Source organism: Ascidiella aspersa, chromosome 3, assembly GCF_963924565.1.
Source record: "Ascidiella aspersa chromosome 3, kaAscAspe10.2, whole genome shotgun sequence".
NCBI classification, from domain to species: domain Eukaryota; kingdom Metazoa; phylum Chordata; class Ascidiacea; order Phlebobranchia; family Ascidiidae; genus Ascidiella; species Ascidiella aspersa.
The window spans coordinates 2,696,438-2,715,893 of NC_139449.1; the positions used below are offsets into that span (position 1 = coordinate 2,696,438).

A 19,456-nucleotide genomic window follows, 5' to 3' on the forward strand; every position below is an offset into this window, starting at 1 on the left:
TTTTAATTATTTTTAATTAAATGTTGATTAAATGTTTAGAAGTGTATTTAAATTTAATGTGTCAATAACAACTTTATGAAATACTGATTAGCATAAAACAAACCTCATTGCGATTTCTCATCATTTCACTTTTTAATAATTTTTTAAATTGTAAAGAGACTTTTTGGACACCCTGTATATTAAATATGCCAATGCCATTTAACAGTTTTAAATCGCAAATTGAATTGTTTTTTTATTTATTTTGGTTTGCATTATCTTTCTAGATTTTCTGCAATCACTAAGTATTTTAATTTTGAAAGCTACTTAATATTACCTTTTTATTAAAAACAACTTGGTATCATGACGAAAACTTCAAACATTTGTCACACGGGGAGCAGGGATTAATGGTAGAATATTATTGTGGGCGTAAAAAATTGATACTGTGGCCAAATTCTGGAAATTATTGTTCTAATGACTTAAGTCACTGTTTTTAATGAGTTGCCTGACCTAGCAAAATAACCTAACTCGGCTTCTTTTTTTCAATCTAAATGGCAAATGACTTGACCTTGATTAAATTGTTTTTATTAAATAATATTTTCTAAAATAAGCTTCGTTTTACGCCAATTTCTGAGTGAAAAAACAATTTGCTCTATTTATGCTACCTTTTAGTTGTTTTCTGATAAAAATATCACAATTTTATTTATTTTGAATATGTTTGATGCAAATTAACTTTACTTGAGCTTTATTTGTTAAACTGGTCTAAAACTACACAGGTTATTACAGATTTGTTTGAATTAAGATTTACTGACGATGCCTTTACGGGCGAAGTATATGTATACTGTTTATATATATCTAATATATATATATCTTTTAAGGTATTTCAAAAGTGTCTGACCTGAATTGCTAGCTTGGCGTATTCTCCTGTCAGGTTTTAAAGGCATATGGTCCAGGATTAAGGCTATTTCTTGACATAAATGACAACAATTGCATACATTAGGCATAATATGGCTATACTACTACATTATAACGATTTGAATTCAAAACTCATTTGTCTTATTACATAATCAAATAACCATACTAAACGTTTTTTACCTTTCGAATAGTCTAAAAACTAAACAGCCCCTTTCAGCATTCGGCTTAAGCATAACATAACGTCTTTTAAATATCACACAATTTGCAAAATAGGTTTTTAATTACAAAAAATGACTTGAAAGTCAAATAGAAGAAACATACGAATGCAAGCAATAGAAAACGTTTTAGCAAAACATGTCTGCGTCGTTACTTTGCATTACGAAAACAAAACGCTATCAAACAACAAAACTGTAAATCGTCTTTCACAAGCTAACTTAGTGAATTAATAAACCAAGTCAAGTATACTGACGATATTTTTGGTCAACAGTGTCACATTATTTACAGGCTTTTATTAAGACAAGTAAGACAATAAACCATTATTATCAAATAAAATCGTAGTTGAAAATAATTGAAAACGTTGTAAATATATCAAAAGATTTGATAAAAAAATATTCCTTTCTAATTAAAAAATGCTTGATTTTTTGTATAAATTTTGTACCATCTTTTTGAACAGCACTAAGTGCATATTAAGTGTATTACCGGTTACTCCAAATAAATACAAGTTTCAAAGTTTAGATATTTTGACATAAGCTTCCTTATACCAAAAGTTAAAACGTGACACCTATCATTCAACCCTTTTTTTACATTTTCAGTTGCAAAGCGTTGTTGAATTGAAATGCTTGGGTGATTGTGCAGTTAAATTTGGGCCAACAGGGCAAAATCTTCAAGCAACCCGGAACGCTATGTGTTCGTTCAAAATCTGAGTACAAATCACCAAAGTCACACCTCTTTATGCTAAACCAGTGTTTATCAGTATGAGTGGCGACCAAAAATTGTGTCGCTGATAAATTTGGTTGGGTCGCCGACTGCAGTAGTTAACATGCATACATTTCTTGAAATTGGTCGAGAGTAAGATTTATTTCTAATTCGAGACTGTGGAAGAAACTCGAAGGCCTGGCTTAATAGTTAAATTAAAATTAATTATGCCATTCTTTTTTCACTTAAAAAAAGTTCAGTGAAGGTAATTTGATCGACAAAGCTTTGCTGTTATATTTAAGTTAGCATTTGAGAAAATAGTTGAGAAACATTGTGCCAAACCGTTGTAAAGAAATAAAAACTTTATCTTTATTCAAAAGCAAATCGAAAAGTCAAGCTTTGAAAACTGCAATATTCTATCAAAAAATGTGGTAAAAACAACAACAAAAGATTTCTCTTGAATCTGTAATCCTTGACATTGCCTCAAGAGTTTTTCCACAATCCTTTCTACTTCAAATCAAGACAAAACCGGCACTTTCGTCGACTTCGTTAGGGCTTTCCTTATCGCTTCTACCCTTTATGACGTCATACAGCTGGTGGGCCGGCCGAGGGGGTGGCCAGGGGAGACTCGGTCACCTGTAGTGGTGACGTCATTTGACCGCGCTGTAAGTCTTTCCAGTTGAAACCGTAGAACCACTCGTGCAAACGAATCTGATTAAAATGGTTTTGTCATAAAGAGAACCGTAGACTCTTGTTTTCAATTCGGTATATGCATTATTGTAATGACTGAAAGTCAACGATTTGAGTTAAGTGCACTTCAGTCATTTGAGAAAAAAATTACTTGACTTAAGTCATTTGAGAAAAAAATTACTTGACTTAAGTCATTTGAGAAAAAATTACTTGACTTGACTTAAAAAAATTACTTGACTTGGATTTAAGTTATTTTTAGTTGATATGTTGCTCATAATCGGACAAGTTTATTTGTTTTCACGACTAATTTTAATATTTTAAAGTTTTGATTTTTTGTCAATCTTTACTTGAAGTTGACTGGCTGAAATAATGACTTGACTTATTATTGAACAAAAATACTTGTGCTTGAGCTATTTCACAAATAATTTGAATGGGACTTAAGTCATTTTAACAAAACTGGTAATTGGTCATTTCATCGACCCTTTATAGTTCATTAGCTGAACCCAGCTCTTACCACTCATTTATGTCATTTTATGCCGTTATCAAATTGTTTCAAAATCATTCGTTTAAACAAGTAAGAAAACTCTATTAAAGCGAATAAGGCTCCACGAACGGGAAATCATTCGACTTGATTTTTACTAGTGTAAGTTTTTTTTAAAAATAACTTAGACTTGAGTTATTGACTGGGCACGTGACTTATTTTTTTAACACTGGTAATTTATCCTTTGACCTACTCTACAGTTTACTAGCTGGACTCAGTTTTCATCCGTCATTTAAGTCAGTTTCTGTCCTCACCTCTTTGCCCAGTCTTCTCTCCGCCTCGCGATAACAAAGACCTCGAACAAACGACTGCGTCACGTGATTCAACTGACTGGGGAAAGAAACATCTGCCAAAAAAAACAAGTTTTAGTTTGACGAACTTGAACTAGTTGCACAAAAAATGATTAACGGCTATTATGAACGTCCAATTAAGATTTACGCAGAGTACAATTCTTGCTTGAACACATTGTTTCACTAAAATTTACGCCTTAAAAATAAACGCCTTATACATAGGCAACATCGTTATTAGAGATATCATTACTAACAGATCGGTACACAATTTTACTGTAAAAAAATGATTTGTTATCACCAGCCTGCTATTTCTGCCGTTCAAAACTACAAAAATGGTTATGTTTTAAAATAACAGTGGATATTAAGCCGTAAACCGGTGATCATTGTATTTTATTCAAGTGGCTATTACCGCCTAATGGTGGTCTCCAATAATGTTTAAGGCCTGCTATGAAAGAACTCAATCTATAAAGAGTGAAATCCGTGCTTCAAAAAATTAAAAATTAAAATACAAAATATAAAAATATATGATTTGTTATGTAAACCTCCTCAGGACTGTATTTTTAGTTCTATTTTGGTAAAAAAAAACACAGCGATTTCAAAACTTGGGAAGATCAAGGAAAATTTTTACGACGTAAATCGTATTGTTTTATTAAAGATGGTGACTTGGGTAGCTGGTAGAACACGATGAATAGATAAACGCTGTTTATTATGTTTGTAAAGAGAGGTCACTCGACCTTACCCGTGATACCGCGCAGTGTTGCCTTGTGTGTGTCTATAAGGGCGATTCTTCGGAATGGAGATCGGCAGGTCAGCATTTCGTAGGCGACCACTCCAAGTGAAAAGTAATCGGCACTGTAGGTGTGGCCCGTGTGTAAGATCACCTCTGGAGCAATGTAACTGTAAAAAGATACAACTGTGAAATAATTCAGGTGGTTAAAGGTCCTGTCTAGATATTATTAACATTGGAATAGTTCGTGATGGCCACATTTTACAGACTATTTAACATCCGCGGCCTCCCGAAAAAATAAGATTGTTATGAACGTATTTAAATCTGCTGTTTTTGTTCGCCACCCTGAATGAGGCGCAATAATTCCGAGTTTTAAATCAAATAATTTACGATTATTGCACAAGGGCGATGCTCTTGAAATTTAACTTAAGTCATTGACTTAACGGTCTTAACCCCTGTTTTAATTACGGTAGCAATACGCTAAAACATTTTTAATTAATCCATATTAAAAGCAACTTACCCAGGCGTTCCACAGAATGTGTGTGTTGTGTCTTCACCGGGCGGAAGAAGTTTGCAAAAGCCGAAGTCGGCGAGTTTTGCCACTCCTGAAAACATAACAAAACATAAATTTAAGTATGTATATTTTGGACTTCGTCTAATCAGGAAAGGGGTATGTTTAATTTTCAAAAACAAGAAAGGGCTCAGTTTTGGCGAACTAAATTTGCTTTTTGGGCACATACTTCATAGTTTGGCGGTTTTCAATTATAAATTTGCAGGCAAATTTATAAAAGATAGCAAAAACCACTGCAATTTACACGTCTTTTAGTCGTCCCATCAAATACAACCGTAATTGCTTTAAGTTAGTAAATCTGATGTGTTGACAAAATCAGCGGTAAGATGGTAACATAACCTACTTTAGTTTTCGATAAATTTACCGTTCAACATTTAATCGCTGCGTGAAATCGCAAATTATGGGTGAAATTCCTATTTTTATTTGGTTTGGATTGTCACCAATACATTATACGCATCGCCATCGTTTTTTATTTTACCTTGTCTCCCAATCAGCACATTCTCGGTCTTGACGTCACGATGTATGACGTGTAACTTCTTGTGCAAGTGGTCGAGTGCCTCGGTGACGCAAGCAATGACGTAACGAGCCGCTGTGCAGCGCATCGGACCGTGACGCTCCAGGTAGGAGAAAAGGTCGCCGTGGAGACACGCTTCAGTGAGCAGGAACACGTGGTTTGGGGAGTAGAATGTGCGGACAAGTTTGAGGATAAATCTGCGGAAGTGCGGACAAGTGTTATTCGGCGATTCTCGTAACAGGGTATGTTGCAACTGTTTAGTTTTGTTTATCTCCTATTCCAAAAATAATTTCTTCAAAACCTCTATAACACCTAATGTTTAGTGTATTTTTTTTTACTTTTTTTTCATATTAACTTTTTCTTAAAAACAACTATTTATCTTGCCAATAAAAGCGAATAAGTTCAATACAAAGCTATTTATTCATAACTTTGACAATATAAATCTGCAAAAGTACGGACAAGTGTTATTCAGGGATTATCGTCCAAGGGTAAATTAAAACACTTTTAGCTTTGTTTTAAACACAATTTTTTTTGGCAAAATTTTGACCTATCTATAGGAATACATTTTTTTAAGTAACGCATTGTTGTATGAAGTATTGCATTAGTGTCTTGGCGTCAGCAGTGATTTGTTTGAGGATAAAACTGCAAAAGTGCGGACCAATGTGTAAATTTGTATTTCAAATGAGAAATTACCAAAACTCAATTGCACTCAAAGCTTTGCTTTTGCTTTTGTGCATCGTTGCACAACAACAACAACATAGACATAAAATCAGGGATTCTTAACCAGGGGTACGTGTACCCCTTGGTGGTACGAAGCACCAAAGCAGGGGGTACGGCATGCAGTGTGAAATTATGCGCATATTTGTTAAGAAGAACGTAATTTAAAAACAGCAACAATAAAAACGCAATTAGTAAATTGACTAATTTGTTGTGTGTGTTGTAAATATTGTTGAACCTACAAGACTGTTTTTGAATCATGCATTCAAAACGTTTGTTATAAATACATTGATTTTAATTCCTATTATTACGATTTTATTTACTTCCGTCGGCCACTGTAGACAGGGGGTGCGAGAAAAGTCCATGAAAGCTTAAAGGGTACGAGCGCTAAAAAGGTTAAGAAACACTGCATAAAATGGAGTTCAAAAAGTGCTGAGTGCAATGAAATCTTGCAGACGTAATGCTTAAAGCAGTTACAATTAAATCAGAAATTCAGCAACGTACAAAGTACGGCGTGTTTTGCAAGTCATGAGTTTGTTGTGAACATTAGGACTTTAGTCCACTAAGAAAGCTTTGGTTAGGATTACAGTCAGCAATCGCCTCGTAATGACGGGATTAGAACATAGCAGGCATTAAACTGCTGGTAACAACAACTGCTTAGCTGCACGTGCTTTTATTAGGACTTCGATTAGCTGCTGTTGTTTTTTTTTTTGCAACTGTACAGTCGTAAAGTGAGCGCGTAAAAGTAAGGTGCTGGACTTTGCCGACTGGCCCCGGGCTATGAGCTAGCGGCGAAAACAGATTGTGACGTCATTATGCGGTTCGCAAAGGCCTTTGTGACGAAAACAAGTAGTTACAGTTTTGTTTTCGCTTTAACCTTAAACGCAAGCGGTAAGACAAGTGCCTTTGCCGTATATTTCACACGTATTTAAAGTAAATGGTGGCAGTAACCAGTGAAAAAAAAACTTTTCTTGGAGGTCATAACAAAAAGAAAATTATGACAATAACTGGAGTGCTTTAAAACAGCTTTTCTTTTTCCTAAATATTTTTTTTCATAAATATTTTAAGATATTCAATTTCACCCTTCAATCTCAAAAGTCCAACCCTATTTGTCATCTCAACCAATTTAAAAACTAACACTTTACTAACTCCTAAAAAGATATTGCGTTAACTCCTAAAAAGTACTAGTATGTTAAAAACTGGACTAGTTTTGCAGTCAACCATGTTATTTTACTTTTTTCACCAACATTGAAATTAGTTCACGTATATTGTCGCTAAAAACGAGGTATTCTTTTGCATGGTATGTTCCCAAGCTAAATCTATATTTAAAACCGTTGTGTAAAAGTTCAAGAGGCTTTGGCTGTGGTTAAAATGCTTACAAACCACAAAAACCGCATTTAAAATTAGGCTGCAATGGTTTGCTGGTCAAAATCTGCCGGTCTTGAGTTCATCAGCACTTTGAGAGCCACAGAAAAGGAGCGGGTGTTGAAAACCACAGTCTTAGTTGTAATTATACGTTGGGTGGGCGCTAATTGATCGAATTTGGTCGCAGCACGTAAAAAGCGAGCTTGAAGCTTTTTTTTGAAAATAACCAGAACTGTGATATTTTATGCTATCAAATAAAAGTTATTGAATTTAACCCCATAAATTAACCAATAGCATTGAACCATAAAATCTGTTATAATAAAAGCAAACTAATTTTACACAATTCCTAAAAACTAAATGAACATTGTTTGGCTTGTGAAACGCTGCCATTTTTCTTCATTTAGTCTTATTTTTATCAGTACTTTGAAGAATAAAATAAGCGGGTATTTAAAACCGCAGCTTTAGCCTTTAATTATACGTTTCGCGGCGCTATAATTGATCTATATTGGTCGCAGTGGCAAAACGCGGGTTTAAAACTTTTAACTTACCTTGACTGCGACCGCGACAAAACCTCCTTCTCCGCCTCGAACTGGATTTCCTGTTTGGGTTCGACGAAAAACTTCTTGTGGATTTTCTTTAGGGCGAAAAGTGCGCACGAGCCCTTTCTGCAAAAGTGGAAAACGCACGGGTAAGTTGCTTGTTTATTTAGCATATTTGTGTTAGTTTATTTACGAAACTTATGTTTCTATGACTCAAAAAACAGAGGATGATTTGTATTGTGACCTGGTGAAGCACGGTTGGGCGAAATCTTGAACAGTAAAAAAAGTAACATAATGCAAGAGACCGCAAACCAGTGTAGAGATGATTTAAGTCAATGACTTGCCTTCACTCGAGTCATTGTTTTTACATGATTTGCGTTAGGTCGTTTGTGGCAAGCATACTTGACTTGACTTTACATTTAAGTTATTTCGCACATGCCTTAACTATGGCTTAAGTAGTTTTACAATGAATAACTGGGACTTAGGAGAGTGTTTGAATGTGACTCAAGTTATTTTGCAAACAACTTGAATGTTACTTAAGGAATTGACAGGGACTTAATTTAAGTTACTTTTAAATGTTTGACTGAAACTTAAATTGTTTTGCAAACGACTTAAATGTTACTTAAGTTATTTTGCAATTTATTGATGGGGATTTAAGTTAAGTGAGGCGACGTCGCTTACTGAAATTGTCCATGTAAAGAGGCTTATTGACTAGGACTTAAGTAATTTCGCAAATAGTTTCTGGGACTTAAGATTTTTTGATAATAGACTTTAGATTGAGTATTTCAAAATGACGTTTTTACCAACTTCTACAAACCCACCTCTCGTAACGCACAAGATCCACTTTCGCGAACCCTCCCCCTCCCAAGTTCCTAACATGAGTGAAATCAGAAAGGTTCATGTCTCTAACATCCAGGGGGTAACCGTCACCCCCAAGCCCCCTAGAGGGGGTGGGTAAAGACCGGGAATTCCCCTCGAAACGTTGACTCTGCTGTCCCTGGTGATAGTTGTTGTTATTTACTCGGTCCGAGTAAAGCGAGTTCCGCTTGGCCTTGTGCGAGTTTGCGAGTAACTCGATGTCCGAGTTGAACCCGCTGTCGGTCGACTCTTCCTCCCACGATTTCCGCATGGTTTCGCACCGCGCTGGCCCGACCCTGGGCGCCGTTTGTGGTGGTTTTGGCGCCGATGTAATGTTCATGGCGTTTGGGGTTTGCGTCGACTTTTTAAAATGCTTAGTAGTTTTGTTATATTATTATGCTGTGTCTGTACAAAAAATACGATGCTGGATTAGAAAATACTCTATGCAATATTTTTTTGTAAACAGAACTCGACGCACATTTTCAACATTTTAACTTCAAAGTGGTTTACAAACGCCTAAAAGTTGTTTTCTCGATCAACAAATACAATAACGAGTAGGTAACATTGTGTACAATCTAATTAACTAAAATTAAATTCTATCAATAAATACATTTCAACCTTGCTAAAAACGCGATTACCTGTATTTGTTTTTCGTAAATTAAAGTATTCACTTGTTTTTGTAAAAATGTTGAGGTTTCGATGTTGAAAATAGTTACAATACTTAAAAGTTTTCACCGGGAAGGTCTGCTGACTCAATGACTAAAGATAAGTAGATCCCATTCGAACTAGCTTCAATTTAAATTGCTCACGCAATGTTTTTTTGTCATGATTGAACAGCACTTCATCGACTGTATAATGTTTAAAATACCGTGTTTTTGTACACACTTGAAGTGTGATCGCTCTTTCTCCGTCTTAGAATACAAATCTTAAAGCAAACTATCTTAAAAGATCTATTTTAGAAAATAAAAACTGTCTGAATAAACAAAACCCTTGTACAGTTTTGGAAACAAGTCGTTTTGAAATGACTTTAGCCCCGGTAAATGAAACGTTGAACTAATACAATTGGTAAAACTATTAGCAATGACTCAACTAAAACCTAATCACCAACACATATCCAGCAAATTGCTTGCAAAAATTTAGATAAAAAAACAAGTTCTAATAAAAAGTGTTTATGAAGTATTTCCATCACTGACCTTCCAAAAATTGACTTTGGTGAATACTTTTATAAAATGACGCACACTACTGCAATTTTAATCGAAAATTTTATTTCCTCGAGCTAAACTTGCTTCCTCAATCCACGTGCTGTTCACATGGCGCTCAACTTAAATAGGCAACTTTGTGGTCGCAACGTTTCACCTTCATCCGGAATTAAGAGTAAGCGCGTTGCGAAACCACAAACCGTATGCTCTTAAACTGTGGTCGACGACGAGCTCATTTGGCCTTAAACGTTATGTATTCTTTCGAGCTCAATGACTGAAGCAGTTGGACGCAGATGAGTTTTAACGCTTATGAAGAAATAAGTAGCGCAAGGTCAGCATATGGTTGCATGAAGCTGGTGTCGAAAATTAATTAGGAATTATCCGAATCGTTTACAAATGCTACCTATATACTTTCGTATGCGCTATGCTGTTCAATATACCTCATATTGCAAAAACACACATTTTTAGGCAACACCAGTGGTTCTCAACCTCTTTTCTTTCGTGGCCCATTTACATTGCAAAAAATTTCTTCTGTGACCCAACAGTTTTATGAAAGAAAAAAACTGTAAAATAGGTTTAGAACAAAACACAGCAGAACATGTTTCAAAACAGATTATTTATTCAACCGTGCATTAGTATGATACTTGCAGCTGAACAATAAATTTACATTCCTTTTTAATTCCTCCCCAAGCCATTATTCGTGAAAAATTATGTAAAGTGACACAAATGAAGATAAATCTATCTTTTTTAATTGGTCTGTGGCCCACCTCAAATGTTCGTATGGCCCATCAGTGAGCCATGGCCCACTGGTTGAGAACCGCTGGGCAACACTAACGGTAAAATATTAACATTTTCAAAAGTGTTCTATTTCGAACACCTTATTATCCTTTGAATATTATATAGTTTTGTATGTACAGGCCTGTCATTTCTTCGGCACTAACTTAAATAGCTTCAGAATGCCTTTTCTCCGAGATAAACTCCAACAATAATAAACAGTAAAGAGTCGTTTTAAGTAACAAGCAAAGAAGCTTTCTAACATTACCTAACACTACATGGATTGTACCACTAGTAACCGGGTTTCATTTCAGCCCCACCCTTTACTTATTCCTCGTAGCACCGCAAAGCAATCTCACCGACAATTTGATCGAATTACAGCCTGTCTTGTCCGGTCGTTGCGAAATACTTGACTTGCGTTGTGGCATTGAGTGATTCGCTCAATGTCGCCATGAATTATTTACAAACTCCGACAAGTAAACACTTTAGAGACGGTTTGTGTGAATTTTTAGCATGTTAGAAACGAGGTATGGTGGCAAACAAAGTCATTTATTTGACAAACTCGCGCATTTGTAGATTAAGGTTTATTTCATAATTCACTTTTTACTATAACTGATTTAAAGTAAAAAATAAGTTTTCTTTATTATTTATATCAACAGTAAAATAACTTAAAGCAATAGAGTTATAATAACTATGATAGTTTGTTATCATTTTCATTATTTTACGTTAACATTAGTCACATTTATTGCCTTTATCACAAGAAAAACGTACAAAAGCAGTGAAAAAATCAACTTCAAGTCAACGACTTTTATAGCGTAAGATATTAAATTTTTTTTTCGAAACGTTTAAATTGTTACCTACTTCTTAATAGGCTTTGATGTTCCTAGTACAATTAAATACAACATCAGCTAAGTCATTATCTTAAGATTAATTCGAAGCGTTCACAAAATGCAACCTTTTTTGTATGGGCTTTAATATTCCTACTACTGCGTCCAACGACTATTAGTTTATGGGAAATAAAACCTGATACACTAAACAGCAAGTTGCAAGTCAAGTTTTGCTCAAGACCAACTTCTCACATTCATATTTCAAACTGCTAAGTCTCTAAAATATTCCGTTTTGTGGTTCATATGGCACCTCTACACACCGAATTGCTGTCATGGTAACATCTGCTGGTTTCGGTTGCACAATGCTACCAAACAATCATTTCACGTAGTTTTAAACGGACTGTTATGTAACCGGACTTCTTACGTAAACGGAACTTGATTGATGAGGCCCGCGGCACAAAAAACAACAATAATTTTAAAGTCAGAAAGGACGATGGTATACCCCTTTCTTACGATGGGCCATAAAATGTCCTCCCAGAAAAAGATCGCCACGTCACCAGAAGACATAAGTATATCAATACACCTTTTGTACAAATGAATCGTACGCATTTTGTTAAAAGATAGAGATCTTGCAAAAGCTTATAGCAAAGGTTCTTAAACCATAGCTTCCGGTACACTAATAAAAAAATTGCTTTACAAACCATCATTGTTTAAACTTGGCAATTGGCACACGGAAAAGTAATTGTATAAATCCTAATAATATCACCTTTTATGAACACTGGACAGTATATATAAAAGTCTCACTTACTTGCTGGCATTCGAGTTTGTAATACAAATAAGTTATTTGCCAAATGAACGAAAGTTTCGCGACACACTAGACACAAGCAACAGTATCATAACTTAAAGATCTTCATTAAAACACGTACAGCAATAGTTCGATATCTAAACATTATCAGTTTTCTAATGGTTAAGTCTTACAAGCTTGGCTTCATGTCTATCTGTAATACAAATAGGTAATCTTCTAAAGGCACGATTTGCAGCATACTTGAGAGTCCCTCGAGGCACAATGGTACTCAGTTTAAAAATCACTGACTTGAAACATTAGAAATAGGAATGACGCGTGATGTAAATTTGCTTCGAAGTTTGTCCTTTTCGTCTGATCTCTATTGCGATGATGATACAAGGCACACCTTTGTAGCAAACCGCTGGATAACGTGGGATATACGCACAACACATGTTTTTATAGAGCGGAGAATTGGTAACCTCTTGGATTACAATATAAACCTCACATAAGTCACAGTCACAGCTTTTACCTTTCCTGCTATGCTAAATGCCAAATTAATCAAAAACATGTTTTAGCCCATTTTGTTTAAAGAAGTTTAGCCTGGAAGTGCGTCTTATCACACCTTTTAAAATAAACATCTGGCCGACGTGTTTTAAGTATGGAAATACGCCAAGTTTTGACGTAATTTTTTATCGTAAGGAATTTTAAAAGGCCTCTCAAACAAAAATACTGGACAGCATCTTTAAGATATTATACAAAGGGCACAAATAAGAAACTAAAGTTTCGAGTATTCGCTCTTCAGTCTGTTTTCCTTCATTCTTTTTTCATGACCAAAAGGAGCCCTGAAAAAAAAACTTGTAACACTATATAAACTGCGGAAGACCGAATAATTAAGCTATAGCCTACTTTGAAAAACGTTAAAAACACTTAGGTCTATCAAAACATCTTGAAAACACCATTCAAACAGCAGAAGATTGACAGAGCAGCACAAACTTTTGAAAACTCTTTGCTGTAGTTAAAGAAGTAGGCTTTATTTAGAGAAACAGTTGGACACCATTTGGGTCTTTAAAAGCATCTTAAAAACATCAGCAGATCAAATGAGCAACAAATACATTTGCTGTAGTTAAAAAAGTAGGCTATAATTTAAAAAAAAATTGGATACCATTTACAATTTTATCAACAAGTCTATTAAAACAACACTTTTGCCGTAGTTAAAGAAGTAGGCTATATTTTAAAAGCTTGTTGGGTGCCATTTAGGTACATCAAAACACCTTAAAAATACCATACAAAGATCAACAAACATTTTTCCTGTAATTAAGAAATACTTTCAAAGACTGTCGAATACCATTGAGGACCCCAAAACTTTTAACACACAAGACTATCAAAATAACACATTTGTTGTAGTTAAACAAGTAGGATAACTTTGACAGACCGTTTGCCCCATTTAGGTGCCTAAAAACACCTTAAAGACTTCACATAAAAGCAGAAGATCGACAGAGCAACAGAAAACACCCACATCATTCTTTGATCAGCTTCGCATCGCCCTAAATGACCGTTCATGCCAGAATCCTGGTCGTGGAGCGCGACTAAAACCCTTCGTGACTTCGAGAAGCAATTTACGAGCAAAGTCGGACTGCCCGGGGCTGTCGTAGATCTCCATCACAAGATTGTTGTCGCGTGATCGAATTGCAAAATAGGCCGTTTCGCATGGACAAGCCACCTTGCTGAAATGGGCCTTGCGATGTTTTTTGACCAACAATTTTGCTGGTTTCGTTACGGTTTCTTAGCTGCAAGAACATCATGCTAATCATGTACAAGACAGCGTTGAGATTACTTGGGAAATCACTTGGCTTAAGTGAACTAAAGTCAATGTTTTCAAGTACCTTGAATTGACTTAAGTCTTTTGGGACAAAATGACTTTACTTCACTTGAGTCTTTTAAACAAATAACTTGGGTTGAAAAGAAGTGTTTTCATGAATATTTTTTCCACTAAATTGGGTTATTTATCTTAATTTTGGCATATAAAACAATTTGTTTGCTAAATGTTGCGTTTTTGTAAGGGCGATTGTGAAGCTATGATTTTGTTAATGCCGTGTTTTATACTTGATCAGGGCACTAAAACAAAGCCACTGCTCTAAACTAAATTATGGGTAAATTCTTGTTAAAGGAAAACTTTGTGCTTTTTGCAACTTTTAAGAATGACCTCCTAAACTAAACCTAATCCGCGAAAAAAAACTTTCAAGAATTATTTCGAAGATTTTTTAGAGGGGACGTTTTACCGTCATATTTTATCCCAAGCTCAATTATAAATCGGCCCGAAAACCAGCCTTAAAACGAGAGCCGGCCAGTTTTGAGTCTGGCTCGTAATCAGGCACGTTCTGACAGTTTTACAGCCGGTGAGGCGTCTCTTGTTTCCGACACGTCTCGAAATTGGGGACGGATTTGTGACTTGAGGCTCCTATCGCGTGTCCGTGTGCTTGTGTGTGTGTGTGTGCGCGCGCGTTTGTGTGTGTTTGTGCTTGCGTGTCCGTGTGCTTGTGTGTGTGTGTGTGTACGTGCTGTTGTTTCCTTGAAAGTATTTCCAAATAAGGCGTTTTCGCTATTATGAGACTTTAGGGCGAGTACGGATGTACTTGACTCAAAAAAAAAATGCACGAGAACCAAAACCGTTAGAAATAATGACCGTTTTGAGTCTTATTACTGAATGGTCATTTGCTGTATAATTTTTTTCGTAAACAAAAAAGCCGTTGCTGCTATCAAAATATTTTATAGGGCTAGCGAGCGCGGATGTATTTATCTCAAACAAAATTACAAGAGATTGAAAACATTCGGAATAAACCGTTTTGAGTCCTATATACTGATTAGGGATGTCCGATACTTGACATTTTATTCCGATACCCGATAATTTGAGCAAAAGTAAGGATACCGATATTCGATATTTTGAGAAAAATCCGATTCGATTCAATACTAAATGACCTCATTGCTAAGTTCAAACAAGCAGAATAGATAAAATAGTTATGTACAGTTATATTTTTTTCGACGTTATTAGGAAAATAAATTTAGTTACCTCCAGTTGTTGATCTACTCGTTTTTAAATAATGTGCTAAAAGCAGAAAGTCGCTGCTTTGGATCACAAATACTGGTTGAAATTTGGTTTAGATTGGCACAGAACCTGCACATTAGCGGACGAGTACCGATACTAGCACTTGGATCGGGAATCGGCTCTGATCCGATATTATCGGACGAGTACCGATACTAGCACTTGGATCGGGAATCGGCTCTGATCCGATATTATCGGACGAGTACCGATACTAATACTTAGCATCGGGTATCGGCTCTGATCCGATATTATCGGACGAGTACCGATACTACCACTTGGTATCGGGTATCGGCTCCGATCCGATATTATCGGACGAGTACCGATACTACCACTTGGATCGGGAATCGGCTCTGATCCGATATTATCGGACGAGTACCGATACTACCACTTGGTATCGGGTATCGGCTCCGATCCGATATTATCGGACGAGTACCGATACTACCACTTGGATCGGATATCGGCTCTGATCCGATATTATCGGACGAGTACCGATACTAATACTTAGCATCGGATATCGGCTCTGATCCGATATTATCGGACGAGTACCGATACTACCACTTGGCATCGGGTATCGGCTCCGATCAGATATTATCGGACGAGTACCGATACTAACACTTAGCATCAGGTATCGGCTCTGATCCGATAAAATCGGACGAGTACCGATACTAACACTTGGCATCGGGAATCGGCTCTGATCCGATATTATCGGACGAGTACCGATACTAACACTTGGCATCGGGAATCGGCTCTGATCCGATATTATCGGACGAGTACCGATACTAATACTTAGCATCGGGTATCGGCTCTGATCCGATATTATCGGACGAGTACCGATACTAACACTTGGCATCGGGAATCGGCTCTGATCCGATATTATCGGACGAGTACCGATACTAACACTTGGCATCAGGTATCGGCTCTGATCCGATATTATCGGACGAGTACCGATACTAATACTTAGCATCGGGAATCGGCTCTGATCCGATATTATCGGACGAATACCGATACTAACACTTGGCATCGGGTATCGGCTTAGATCCGATATTATCGGACATCCCTAATACTGACGATACTCATTTTAAGTTAACCATACTTATCGTATAATATTTAAACCAACTGATTTTCAGTTTTTAAATTTGTACTTGGTTTGATCTGTTTCGGAGACGAGTAACGTTATTAAGCAACTATGGAACATCCATACACAAAATGTAATTGTGTGATGATCAATGTTATCAAGGTCCTGGTATGGCCGGAGGTCGTGAGTTCGAACCTCACCACAGGCGAGTTGTTTATCTAGCCTGGCCTTGCTTGCACAACTATGATTAAGCTGACTGATTTCGGTAAGCCTCGCCATGTGTCATGTACGAGTTAAAAGCCACATCATCATTATACTCAAATTTTTGCTCGGCACACCCTTTCATCATTCAAATATCTCTGGTTGCGATGTTGTGTATTTACGGCTTCTACAATATTAGTCTTAAAACAAATAGCAAATAAACTCGACACGCTTTTCTTCTGTCTTCTCGTCTAAAAGGAGGCTAGGTTGTCTATTATTTCAGTATTCGAACTACACAATAAAGATTTAATAAGAATATCAAAGCCCATACAGAAGTAGGTATCATTTTGAACGTTTCGAATAACTCTTTATTCATTTTCAACATAGAGAGAAGTCACAGATGGTAAGTGTATATATAATGCTAAGGCAGACGTCAGAAAGAAGGAAACGTGGAGAGATACACTATCACTATCGATAGTGTATCTCTCCACGTTTCCTTTCTTTCTGACCTCCAACCATTATGCTCCAAAATTCAATAAAGATTAATGCTGAACTCTTAACATGGTAATTATTTGCTTAGAGCAAAGAGTTTTGCTGGAAATAAATCAGTTTAGCTAAATCCACACTGACTTTTTAGATCGTAAAGAAATGATTGTTTGTGGTTCTAGTCATAGGCAACAAAAAATTTAGCAAATGCGAGGTTACGGATTTAGGCCCAGTTTTCAGATTTAATACATAACCATGCAATATAAACGCTATTCACAGAAAGACAACAACGCAAAGGTTATTTTTGTAGCTTTGGAAAACTAGGCACAATGATTGAAATTTCCAAATAACCTACGACCACAAAGAGTTACATGCCGAGAGCTGCACAAAACTATTCAGCTTGTTAGCGAAAAGTTAAAACTATCACTTCTATTGTTAAATCTACTATACACTCTTTCTGAAATGAGCTAAAAAAACATATCAGTTAAATACAATATAAGTTGCTAAGGCGCTCTTTCACTTATGTATACGTGAAAAGTTATGCAAAAAACAACACAAAATAATACCGCACACCACAACGCATATTGTTTGGGTTAGGGTGCGGGTTAGCGTTTGGGTGAGGATGGGTCAAGTAATATTATGTTTATTATTAATAATAACTTGACCCACCCTCAGCCAAACGCTAACCCGCACCCTAACTCAAACAATATGCGTTGTGGTATGCGCATTTGAAGAAAGTTTTTTTTTTATTAATTTTTACGTACAATAGTGAAAGAGCGCCGTTGCTAATTACAAAACAGTCATTAGATCGAAACTTCATACACTGGCATTTTTCTCGTCTGTTTAGCAACGATAGAATCTCTTTTCTTTGTTTACTTCGCCCAATAACACGATGTGGACTTATAGCTCTATCGGACGTGACATTCTTGCGTATAACGCCTTCGCTAATGCACGTTAATCTTGTGTTGTTGATCAATTCGACTTGAGATGCAAAACATTACGTCACTGTGCACGTGATGCCACCAAGTGGTAGGACTTTCTCCTTACACAAAATTGAGCTCGAGCGCCCACTGCCGATGCTTGAAATTGCCGTTTAAAAATGTAACAAATGTGGAAAAGATGTAACCAGTGGTGGGATTCATCCGGTTCGCACCGGTTCTATAAACCGTCTCACGAAATTTTATAAGATCAGCAAACCGGTTAGCATTACTGGTTGTTGTCAATTTTGCATCTTATCAAAAAAGTAGTTCACGTGTTTTTCGTAAATGTGCAATTCTCATGTTCGCACGTAAAATAGTATTAAATTTTTATAATTGTAATAATTTTCCTTTGTGGAAGTTTGTGTGAAAATTGCATTGTTGCGTCATAATTACAAGTCAAGAGACGACTGCTGCTTTTTATTGTGGCTGTTAGTGTTAGCGATGATGAGATTCAGCCTGTTCCAATCTTTCGCTGGAACGTGCTTTTTGTTATTGCAACTACTTCAAATATTGCCGAAAAATATGACTTTTTGTAACAGAACCGGCTGACAAAAAATGACTTTTGCGATATAACCGGCTGACAAAAATTTGAGTTCCACCACTGATAATAATCATTCAGCAAAAATACACTGCGTGTGAGCAAAATCAGTTTTTTCGCCTACAAAGACTTTAAACGGTGTAAAAATAATCGTTATGAAAAAAGACAAATATTATGGCTTTATGCATAAATCTATTTGTATTGACGTCAGAATATTTAAACACAAGTATTAGAAAGAAATAGCAATAAAATAATCATTAACAAAGGATATACTTCGTGTGAACTAATACCGTATTTCAGTTGTTTTCCTACAAAGGCGTAATTTTGACTTTAAACGGTGTTGCCTTTATCGACAAACCCAGGTCGGTCTTCCAAGGGTGCGCGGGTTCGAATCCCGGCCTCGACTGTGCGATAAGACATCGCTTTGCGACCGTTGCGATGAAAATAAAAAGCTGGTCCCTGGACAATTTGGCCCCCGGGCACTGACGCAGCCCCATGCCCCAAACGGTCACCCTGTTGGTGGCCTCCCCCCTCATTTCGTGCTCCCCTGTGTCGGGAGGGTTCGTGCGGAGAAATCTTTGGGGCCGGAATTCTTCGGGGTTTTCCCAAGTTTTCGGGTCACGTGTTGTCTGTGGGAAAAACATCGTCTCGTGAATAGGAAGTTTTTTTATTACTTTTATAGAATCGCTGTTACAAATACTTTAAATCCATTAAATTACAAAGAAGTGTTATAGCTCAGTTTCAGAGTTATAGAAGGAACTTAGTATTTTTGTGTTTGCACATTGGTGCGTACTGTAATAGGCATTGCTAAAGTGGTACTGACCAACATTTACGCCATACATATATTAATAAATATACCAAGGGCTTCTGAAAG

At 36.4% G+C, this 19,456-nt stretch overlaps 1 protein-coding gene across 1 annotated transcript; it reads right to left on the bottom strand.

Moving 5' to 3' along the window:
• Window positions 1-1,296: 1,296 nt before the first annotated feature.
• On the bottom strand, window positions 1,297-9,014 carry LOC146158093 (cGMP-dependent protein kinase 1-like). Its single transcript, XM_083385384.1, has 7 exons — window positions 8,582-9,014; window positions 7,770-7,886; window positions 5,104-5,336; window positions 4,575-4,659; window positions 4,067-4,224; window positions 3,292-3,383; window positions 1,297-2,517 (listed from the first exon to the last, which is right to left on the bottom strand). Exons 1-7 carry the CDS (start codon window positions 8,956-8,958, stop codon window positions 2,392-2,394), a joined length of 1,188 nt encoding a protein of 395 aa, XP_083241510.1. The 5' UTR covers window positions 8,959-9,014; the 3' UTR covers window positions 1,297-2,391.
• Between the last annotated feature and the right edge of the window lie 10,442 nt (window positions 9,015-19,456).